We start from the raw sequence: 10,997 nt of genomic DNA on the forward strand, positions 1-10,997 counted from the left end.
TTTATAAAATGTAATAACTTGGTATATAAAATTCCACTTTTTTAAAATTTTTATAGTAGCTTACTCTATTTAATGATATATTTTTTCTTCATTTTTTCCTTCTAATTAATTATTTAATGATATATTTTTTCTTCAATATTTAAAAAGTAAAAATTAAATTGGTGCAATGGGTGCATCAAGCTTAGGTTCTGCTTTAGTAAATTGCATTAATCTTTCAAAATTGACACTTGACCTTAGGTAAAAACAGTTTATTTGTTTTGGATTGTGATATTTTTAATTATAAAAACTAATTAAAAACAATAAAGCTCTTTTTTCTTTTTCTTTTTATTGTGCTTGCTTTTTTTTTTTTTTCTTTGTTAATTTAAAAATTCATCATTTTATTTTCAACTTCTTCAATATTTAAAAAGTGGCAATGAAATTGGTGATGAAGGTGCATCAGGCTTAGGTTCTGCTTTAGCAATATGCATTAATCTCTCAAATTTGACACTTTTACTTCAGTAAAAACAGTTTATTTGTTTTGGATTGTGATATTTTTAATTCTTTGTTAACCCCTTAAAATCGGGGGAGCTAACTTTTGAATGTTTATGAATTTTATAAAATTCTGTGTTTTGAAAATAATTAATAATTTTGGTTTCTTTATTTTAAAGGTGAAAAACTCCCCTAGTCGAAAGGGTTAATTTAAAAACTCATCATTTTATTTTCAACTTTTGCTTTTATTATTAATTAATTAATCTTATTATTTCATATTTTTTAATAATTTTTTCCTTCTAATTAACTATTTAATGATATATCTTTTCTTCAATATTTAAAAAGTTGGAATAAAATTGGTGATGAAGGTGCATCAGGCTTAGGTTCTGCTTTAGCAAAATGCATTAATCTCTCAAATTTGAAACTTGACCTTCGGTAAAAACAGTTTATTTGTTTTGGATTGTGATATTTTTAATTTATAAAAACTAATTAAAAACAATAAAGCTCTTTTTTCTTTTTCTTTTTATTGTGCTTGCTTTTTTTTTTTTTTCTTTGTTAATTTAAAAATTCATGATTTTATTTTCAACTTTTGCTTTTATTTTTAATTAACTAATCTTAATATTTCTTATTTTTTAATAATTTTTTCCTTCTAATTAACTATTTAATGATATATCTTTTCTTCAATATTTAAAAAGTGAAAATTAAATTGGTGAGGAAGGTGCATCAGGCTTAGGTTCTGCTTTAGCAAAATGCATTAATCTCTCAAATTTGACACTTTACCTTATGTAAAAACAGTTTATTTGTTTTGGATTGTGATATTTTTAATTATAAAAACTAATTAAAAACAATAAAGTTCTTTTTTCTTTTTCTTTTTATTGTGCTTGCTTTTTTTTTTTTTTCTTTGTTAATTTAAAAATTCATCATATTATTTTCTTTGCTTTTATTTTTAATTAACTATTTCATATTTTTTAATAATTTTTTCCTTCTAATTAACTATTTAATGATATATCTTTTCTTCAATATTTCAAAAGTGACAATTAAATTGGTGAGAAAGGTGCATCAGGCTTAGGTTCTGCTTTAGCAAAATGCATTAATCTCTCAAATTTGACACTTGACCTTAGGTAAAAACAGTTTATTTGTTTTGGATTGTGATATTTTTAATTATAAAAACTAATTAAAAACAATAAAGCTCTTTTTTCTTTTTCTTTTTATTGTGCTTGCTTTTTTTTTTTTTTCTTTGTTAATTTAAAAATTCATCATTTTATTTTCAACTTCTTCAATATTTAAAAAGTGGCAATGAAATTGGTGATGAAGGTGCATCAGGCTTAGGTTCTGCTTTAGCAATATGCATTAATCTCTCAAATTTGACACTTTTACTTCAGTAAAAACAGTTTATTTGTTTTGGATTGTGATATTTTTAATTCTTTGTTAACCCCTTAAAATCGGGGGAGCTAACTTTTGAATGTTTATGAATTTTATAAAATTCTGTGTTTTGAAAATAATTAATAATTTTGGTTTCTTTATTTTAAAGGTGAAAAACTCCCCTAGTCGAAAGGGTTAATTTAAAAACTCATCATTTTATTTTCAACTTTTGCTTTTATTATTAATTAATTAATCTTATTATTTCATATTTTTTAATAATTTTTTCCTTCTAATTAACTATTTAATGATATATCTTTTCTTCAATATTTCAAAAGTTACAATTAAATTGGTGATAAAGGTGCATCAGGCTTAGGTTCTGCTTTAGCAAAATGCATTAATCTCTCAAATTTGACACTTTTTCTAGGGTAAAAACAAACAAAAAAGCTCTTTAAATTTATCTGATAGCTTTTATTTATTTTATTTTTTTATCTTTTTTATTCCACTAATATTATTTTATTTATTAATTTAAAGAATTATTTTTAATTTAAAAGTTTATTCTATTTTGATATTTATTTTAAAATTTACACATATTTATTATAAAATATTTAGCTTAATGAATTAATCATAACAATTCAAAGTAATAAGCAAGTGTCTTAAATCAAAAAGATTAGTTGTCTTTGATAAATATTTCTATTGATAAATAACTGACTAAAAAAGGATGAATAATATTAAATGTTTGAATAATATTATATATTTTATTTTTTAATATTTTGAAAATGTGTTTTTAACCTAAAATATAAATAGATAGATAAATAGATTTTATTATTGATTTTATATTTATAAATATCATTCTTATTTTTGGAAATAAATAAATTATTTATTTATAAAAAATAAAAAAATTAAATCCTCCTAAGCAAACCCTCTGGTTTCTCCAAAAAGGATCAAATAATTTGAAACTTTTAGTGTTATTTTATAGAGAATTTACTATCGGAGCCTTTATGGGCCAATAGGTAGAGAAAAAAAAATATTCTACCTATTAAGCCTAATTTTTCGCCCTCCAAATATTTCGCCTGGAGGGTAATTATTAAAATACTATATAAAAAAACTATTTTTAACAATTTTTAATAATTTTAAAAATAACTTATATATTTAAAAATAAAATACTCATAAATATTTAAAAATTTTATTTAATTCTTGTGAGTTTGCATTTTCATTATGCTTTATATCCAATATCTAGTCTGTCCAGTTACTACTATATTTTTAAATTCACATTATAAATAGAAATATTAATATTTACTAATGAAGATAGATTAATTACACTAACTAACTAACTTTCTTGTAATTTCTTTTACTAAAAGCAATATAATTTATTTGTTCTTTATTTCCACTAATATTTAATTAATTAAATTAATTTCCATAAATTGCTATTAAACATTCTTGAGTAAAAAAAATAAATGATAAAATAAATTTAATATTACAAGGAATTAGATGAAGTAACTATTAATTTTTTGATCAAAATACTTTAAGTTTATTTTTACTAATATAAAAAGTTTTTAAACTCTTCACTTTAATCTCATTAGGTTCTCCTTATTGATATGAGGTATATTTCATTTATAAATATTATTTATTATTAATATTTTTGTAAATTTTTAACTTAAAGTTTTTTTATTAAGTTATTTTTCTATATTAATAAATAAATAAATTATTTCCTACATTCATTTTTTTTATTTATATAAAATTATTTTATTTATTTATTTTAACTTAATTTTCACTTTAAATTTTTTAAATTCATTATCCATTTATTTTTATCATTTTATATTTTTGATACATTTTTTCTTTATAAAAGTTTTAATTGATAAAAAAGTTTATTTATTTGTTTGTTTGTTTGTTTGTTTTGGGTTATGGTATGTATCTATTTTTAGTTAAAAAATTAATTTTAAATAATAAATAAACCTCTTTTAATAAATAAATAATTAATTAATTAATTATATATTTTTTCTTCAATATTTAAAAAGATAAAAAAAAATTGGTGATTAAGGTTCTTAACACTTAGTTAACGCTTTAGTAAATTGCACTAATCTCTCAAATTTGAAACTTTATCTTAGGTAAAAATAGTTTATTTTTTTTAAATTATGATATTTTTAGTAATAAAAATGAATTTAAAAAAATATAACTCTTTCAATTTGTTAATTAGGTTTTATTTTATTTATTTATCATTTTCTTTATTTTATTATAGATATTTTTTTCTTCTTTCTTTCTTTCTTTCTTTCTTTCTTTCTTTCTTTCTTTCTTAATTTAACTCATTTTTATTTTCTTTCGATATTAACTTTTATTATATATTAATCCATTTCTTATTATTTCATATTTTTTGTTCGTTTTTTCCTTCTAAACAACTAATTAGTTATATATATTTTATTGCAATATTTAAAAAGTGGAAATTAAATGACTGATTAAGGTGCATTAGTGTTAGGTCCTGCTTTAGCAAATTGCACTAATCTCTCAAATTTGAAACTTGATCTAAGGTAAAAACAGTTTATTTTATTTTTTTGTTTTGGATTATGATATTTTTACTTATAAAAATGAATTTAAAACAAAATAACTCACTAATTAAATTTGCTAATTAGCTTTTTATATGATTTACTTATTTTTTTCTTTTTTATTGTACTTGTATTTTTTTTCTTTTATCTTTTTTATTTCACTCATTTTTTTATTTTCAACATTTGCTTTTGTTATTTATTTATTTATTAATTATTATTTCATATTTTTTCTTCATTTTATCCTAAATAAAAACTATTTATTTTATATATTTTTCTTCAATATAAAAAAGTGAGAATTAAACTGATGATTAAGATGCATTAGGCTTAGGTTCTGCTTTAACAAATTGCACTAATCTCTTAAATTTGTCAATTGTTCTTTAGTAAAAACAGTTTATTTGTTTTTGATTATGATATTTTTAGTTATGAAAATGAATTTAAAACAATACAACAAACTCTTTTAATTTACTTATTAGCTTTTTATTAGATTTATTTATTTATCTTTTTCTTTTTTATTTTACTTGTGCTTTTTTTCTTATATCTTTGTTAATTTAACTCATTTTTTTATTTTCAACATTTGCTTTTTTATTTATTTATAAATTTATTAATTAATTTCTGAATATTTCATATTTTTTGCTAATTTTTTCCATCTAACTCATTAATTAACAATATATTATTTCTTAATTATTTAAAAAGGAAAAATAAAATTAATGATTAAGGTGCATCAAGCTTAGGTTCTGCTTTATAAAATTGCTCTAATCTCTCAAATTTGACACTTGATCTTTAGTAAAGGCAGCTTATCTGTTTTAGATTATGATATTTTTATGAAAAAAATGAAAATAATATTATTAAAACTCTTTTAATTTGCTTATTAGCTTTAGATTTGATTTATTTTCTTTTTTATTGGATTTGTTTTTTTCTTATTCTATCTTTCTTAATTTAAATCATTTTTTTATTTTCAACATTTGCCTTTATTTTTTATTAATTTATTTCTTATTATTTTATCTTTTTTCTTCATTTTTTCCTTATTAATAACTAATAAATTATATATTTTTTGTTCATTTTTTCCTTATTAATAATTAATAAATTTTTTCTTCTATATTTAATAAGATTAAATAAAATTGGTGATTAAGGTGTATTAAACTTAGGCTCTTCTTTAGCAAATTGCACTAGACTCTCGAATTTGACACTTGATCTAAGGTAAAAACAGTTTAGTTTATTTGTTTGTTTTGGATTATGATATTTTTTACTTATAAAAATAAATTTAAAACAATAAAAACTATTTTAATTTGCTAAATAGCTTTTCATATGATTTATTTATTTATCTTTTTCTTTTTTATCGTACTTATATTTTTTTTCTTCTAAATTTCTTAATTTAAATCATTGTTTTATTTTGAATATTTTCTTTTATTACTTATTAATTAATTAGTTTCTAATTATTTCTCCATTTTTTATTTCTAAATAAATAAATAACTAATTAATAATATATTTTTTCTTAAATATTTAAAAAGTTATAATTAAATTGGTAATTAAGGTGCATCAAGCATAGGTTTTGCTTTAAAAAATTGCTCTAATCTCTCAAATCTGAAACTTAATTTTTAGTAAAAATAGTTTATCTGTTTTAGATTATGATATTTTTAGTTATAAAAAGAGTTTAAAAAAACATAACTCATTTAATTTGCTTATTAGCTTTTTATTTGATTTATTTATCTTTTTCTTTTTTATTGTACTTGTGCTTTTTTTCTTCTACCTTTCTTAATTTAACTCATTTATTTTTTATTTTCAACATTTGCTTTTGTTATTTATTTATTTATTAATTCATTTGTGAATATTTCATATTTTTTGCTAACTTTTTCCATCTATCTAACTCATTAATTAACAAAATTTTCTTACTTCAATATTTAAAAAGGTAAAATAAAATTGATGATTAAGGTGCATCAAGCTTAGGTTTTGCTTTATAAAATTGCACTAATTTCTCAAATTTGACACTTGTTATTAGGTAAAAACAGTTTTTTTGTTTTGGATTATGATATTTTTATTTATAAAAATGAATTTAAGACAATAAAATTAACTCTTTTAATTGGTTTATTTATTATCTTCCAAATTTATCTCATTTTTTTGTTTTCAGTATTTGCTTTTATTTTTTATAAATTAATTGATTATTATTTCATATATTTATTTTCTTCATTTATTTTATAATAATTAATAACTAATTAATTATATATTTTTTGTTCAATATTTAAAAAGTAACAATTAAATTGGTGATTAAGGTGCATCAAGCTTATATCCTGCTTTAGCGAATTGCATTAATCTCTCAAATTTGACACTTGATCTAAGGTAAAAACAGTTTATTCATTTTGTATTTTGTAATTTTTCATTATAAAGATGAACTTAAAACAAATTAACTCTTTTAATATGTAGGCCATGCCGTTCGTCTATTAGATTTTTATTTGATATTTTTTGTGTTTTTTCTTCTTCTATCTTTCTTAATTTAAATAATTTTTTTATTTTAAAAATTTTCTTTTATTATTAATTAAATTTCATTGATTCATTTCTTTTTATTTCAATTTTTCTTAATTTTTTCTTCAATATTTAATAAGATTAAACAAAATTGGAGATTTAGGAACATCAAATTTAGGTTCTACTTTAGTAAATTGTACTAATCTCTCAAATTTGACACTCTTTCTAAGGTAATAATCAGTTTATTTGTTTGTTTTAAATTGTGATATTTTACATATAAAAATGAATTCTCTTTTAAATTCTTATTATCTCTTTATTTGATTTACTTTTCTTTTTCTTTTTTGTTGTATTTTAATTTTTTTTTTTTATCTTTCTTAATTTAACTCATTTTTTATTTTGAACATTGCTTTTATTATTAATTTCCTATTATTCATATTTTTTCTTCTTATTTCCTAATACATAGTTAATTAATTTTATTTTTTCTTCAATATTTAAAAAGTGAAAATTAAATTGGTGCAAACTATGCATCACGCTTAGGTCCTGCTTTAGCAAATTGCACTAATCTCTAAAATTTGGTACTTGTTCTTAAGTAAAAACAGTTTATTTGTTTTGGATTATGAATTTTTTAGTTATAAAAATGAATTAAAAATAATACAACAAACTATTTTTATTTGTTTATAAACTTTTTATTTGATTAATTTTTTTTTTTATGTTTTTTTTCTATCTTTCTTAATTTAACTCATTTTTTTATTTTTAACATTTTATTTTATTATTTACTAATAATTTTTTCTTCATTTTATCATTTTTAATAACTAAATAATTTTATATATTTTCTTCAATATTTAATAAGATCAAATAAAATTGGTGATAGAATAGAATAGAAATACTCGCACATATAAATGCACTCAGAATACAACTTAAAATTAAATTTTATTATATTTATAATATATTTCTTTTGTTTTATATGTATTTATTAGTTTTACAAGTACTTTAAAAATCTTATTTTTAATTTTCCTCTAAACCCTATTTCACAAAATTTTGATGTAAAAATTATTTGTATTTGAAATTATGATAAATTAAATTATTAATTAATTATAATTCTATTATAAAATAAATATATAAATTAGATTTTTTAATAAATAAATAAATAATATATTTCATAATAAGTGGCAAGCAAACCATGAAATTTTTGTATGGCATCATGCTATAATTAGAGATAATATAAATATTCCTAAAATTACAGAGTTAAAACAGAAAATCTACTTAAAACATTATTTTATAATATTTATGAACATTAAATACTATATTTTTTTAAAATATGACTAAATAAATAACTGGCAGTTTCTAATTCGTACTATATATATTTTTAAGTATATGTTTTAAATACAAATATTAAGTTTAAATAGTGAATGTTAAATTAATTTTTCTGTGATATCTATCTCTTCATAAAAGCAAATTTATAAATTAATATTTGATAATTAATTAATTATTATATTTATTTTTTTTTTTATCCATTTATAATTAATTAATTAATTAAATTTCATAAATTGCTATTCAATATCTTTGAAAAGAAAAATAAATGATATAATAGATTAAATATTACAACAGCTTAGAAAAAGTAATTACTAATTTTTTTATTAATATCTTTTAAATTTATACAAATTAATAAAAAAAGTTTATAAGCTCTTCACTTTTATCTCATTAGGCTCTCCATATTGATCTTGTGTATATTTAATTAAAAAATATTATTTTTATTATTATTATTATTTTTTGTATATTTAATTTTCAATTTATTTAAATAAATAATTTTTATAAAAGAAATTATCATCATTATTTATTGATTTTTATTAAAACTATAATTTTTTAGCTATTTTAACTTCATTTTCATTTCAATTTTTAATTATTTATTTATTATTCATTTTTTATTATTTGATATTTTTCTTCATTTTTGCTATTAAAATTACACTTAATAAAAGCAGTTTATTTTTTTTGGATTGTAATATTTTTAATTATAAAAGTTAATTTAAAACATTAAAGTTCTTTTAATTTATTTGATTTGTTTTCCATTTTCTTTTTACTATGATTTATTATTTTTTCATTCTTTTTTAATTTTATTAATTAATCTTATTATTTCATATTATTTCTTCATTTTTTCTTCAATATTTAAAAAGTTACAATTTAATTGGTGATGAAAGTGCATCAGTCTTATGTTCTGCTTTAGCAAATTGCATTAATCTCTCAAATTTGACACTTGACCTTGGGTAAAAACAGTTTATTTGTTTTGGATTGTGATATTTTTAATTGTAAAAACTAATTAAAAACAATAAAGCTTTTTTTTCTTTTTCTTTTTATCTTGCTTACTTATTTTTTTGTTCTTTCTTTGTTAATTTAGCTCATAATTTTATTTTCAACTTTTGCTTTTATTATTTTTTTAATAAATCTTATTAATTCATATTTTTTCTTCATTTTTTCCTTCTAATTAACTATTTAATGATATATTTTTTCTTCAATATTTAAAAAGTAGAAATTAAATTGGCGCAATGGTAGCATCAGGCTTAGGTTCTGCTTTAGCAAAGTGCATTAATCTCTAAAATTTGATACTTGAACTTCGGTAAAAATAGTTTATTTGTTTTGCGTTGAGATATTTTTAATTATAAAAACTTATTAAAAACAATAATGCTCTTTTTTCTTTTTCTTTTTATCTTGCTTACTTATTTTTTTGTTCTTTCTTTGTTAATTTATCTCATAATTTTATTTTCAACTTTTTCTTTTATTATTAATTAATAAATCTTATTATTTCATATTTTTTCTTCATTTTTTCTTTCTAATTAAATATTTAATGACAATTTTTTTCTTCAATATTAAAAAGTGACAATTAAATTGGCGCAATGGTAGCATCAGGCTTAGGTTCTGCTTTAGCAAATTGCATTAATCTCTCAAATTTGACACTTGAACTTCGGTAAAAACAGTTTATTTGTTTTGGATTGTGATATTTTTAATTATAAAAACTAATTAAAAACAATAAAGCTCTTTTTTCTTTTTCTTTTTATCTTGCTTACTTATTTTTTTGTTCTTTCTTTGTTAATTTTGCTCATCATTTTATTTTCAAGTTTTTTTTTTATTATTACTTAATAATTCTTATTATTTCATATATTTTCTTCATTTTTTCCTTCTTATAAACTATTTAATGATATTTTTTTCTTCAATATTAAAAAAGTGAAAATTAAATTGGTGCAATTGGTGCATCAGGCTTAGGTTCTGCTTTAGCAAAATGCATTAATCTCTCAAATTTGACACTTGACCTTGGGTAAAAACAGTTTATTTGTTTTGAATTGTGATATTTTTAATTATAAAAACTAATTAAAAACAATAAAGTTCTTTTTCTTTTTCTTTTTATTGTGCTTGCTTTTTTTTCCTTTCTTTCTTTGTTAATTTAGCTCATAATTTTATTTTCAACTTTTGCTTTTATTATTAATTAATATTACTATTTCATATTTTTTCTTCATTTTTCCTTCTAAAAAACTATTAAATGATATATTTTTTCTTTAATATTTAAAAAGTGACAATTAAATTGGTGATGAAGGTGCATCAGGCTTAGGTTCTTTAGCAAATAGCATTAATCTCTCAAATTTGACACTTTACCTTGGGTAAAAATAGTTTATTTGTCTTGGATTGTGATATTTTTAAATAAAAAACTAATTAAAAACAATAATGCTCTTTTTTTCTTTTTTTTTTATTCTGCTTGCTTTTTTTTGTTTCATTCTTTTTTAATTTAGCTCATAATTTTATTTTCAACTTTTGCTTTTATTATTAATTAATAACTCTTATTATTTTATTTTTTCTTCATTTTTTCCTTCTAATTAACTGTTTAATGATATATTCTTTCTTCAATATTTAAAAAGTGACAATTAAATTGGTGATGAAGGTGCATCATGCTTAGGTTCTGCTTTAGCAAATTGCATTAATCTCTCAAATTTGACACTTAAGCTTTCGTAAAAACAGTTTATTTGTTTTGGATTGTGATATTTTTAATTATAAAAACTAATTAAAAATAACAAAGCTCTTTTTCTTTTTATTGTGCTTGCTTTCTTTGTTAATTTAGCTCATCATTTTATTTTCAACTTTTGCTTTTATTATTAATTAATTAATATATATTAGAATAGTCAGAGACCT

General features: G+C 18.8%; 2 protein-coding genes across 2 annotated transcripts in view; both read left to right on the forward strand. All coding sequences in view use genetic code 6, as the record gives it.

Annotated features, from left to right (window-relative positions):
• Positions 1-166: 166 nt before the first annotated feature.
• On the forward strand, positions 167-1,880 carry TTHERM_000796698 (cyclic nucleotide-binding domain protein; the record flags this gene model as incomplete). Its single annotated transcript, XM_012798655.1, has 6 exons — positions 167-237; positions 408-497; positions 814-903; positions 1,164-1,253; positions 1,500-1,589; positions 1,760-1,880. 6 exons carry the CDS (start codon positions 167-169, stop codon positions 1,878-1,880), a joined length of 552 nt encoding a protein of 183 aa, XP_012654109.1.
• A 1,165-nt stretch (positions 1,881-3,045) lies between these two features.
• Positions 3,046-10,997, forward strand: part of TTHERM_000796699 (kinase domain protein) — a gene marked incomplete at both ends in the record, with an annotated part of 11,295 nt that continues 3,343 nt past the window's right edge. Inside the window, 19 exons of the mRNA XM_012798656.1 lie at positions 3,046-3,070; positions 3,136-3,323; positions 3,381-3,430; positions 3,846-3,935; positions 4,263-4,352; positions 4,658-4,747; positions 5,061-5,150; positions 5,475-5,564; positions 5,876-5,965; positions 6,274-6,363; positions 6,612-6,701; positions 6,965-7,054; positions 7,324-7,413; positions 8,996-9,085; positions 9,346-9,435; positions 9,694-9,783; positions 10,042-10,131; positions 10,385-10,471; positions 10,727-10,816. Of these exons, the coding sequence (XP_012654110.1) occupies positions 3,046-3,070; positions 3,136-3,323; positions 3,381-3,430; positions 3,846-3,935; positions 4,263-4,352; positions 4,658-4,747; positions 5,061-5,150; positions 5,475-5,564; positions 5,876-5,965; positions 6,274-6,363; positions 6,612-6,701; positions 6,965-7,054; positions 7,324-7,413; positions 8,996-9,085; positions 9,346-9,435; positions 9,694-9,783; positions 10,042-10,131; positions 10,385-10,471; positions 10,727-10,816 (1,700 nt within the window). The remainder of the gene's footprint in view (positions 3,071-3,135; positions 3,324-3,380; positions 3,431-3,845; positions 3,936-4,262; positions 4,353-4,657; positions 4,748-5,060; positions 5,151-5,474; positions 5,565-5,875; positions 5,966-6,273; positions 6,364-6,611; positions 6,702-6,964; positions 7,055-7,323; positions 7,414-8,995; positions 9,086-9,345; positions 9,436-9,693; positions 9,784-10,041; positions 10,132-10,384; positions 10,472-10,726; positions 10,817-10,997) is intronic.

The sequence above is a fragment of the Tetrahymena thermophila genome (genome assembly GCF_000189635.1).
Source record: "Tetrahymena thermophila SB210 genomic scaffold scf_8254571, whole genome shotgun sequence".
Lineage (NCBI taxonomy): Eukaryota > Ciliophora > Oligohymenophorea > Hymenostomatida > Tetrahymenidae > Tetrahymena > Tetrahymena thermophila.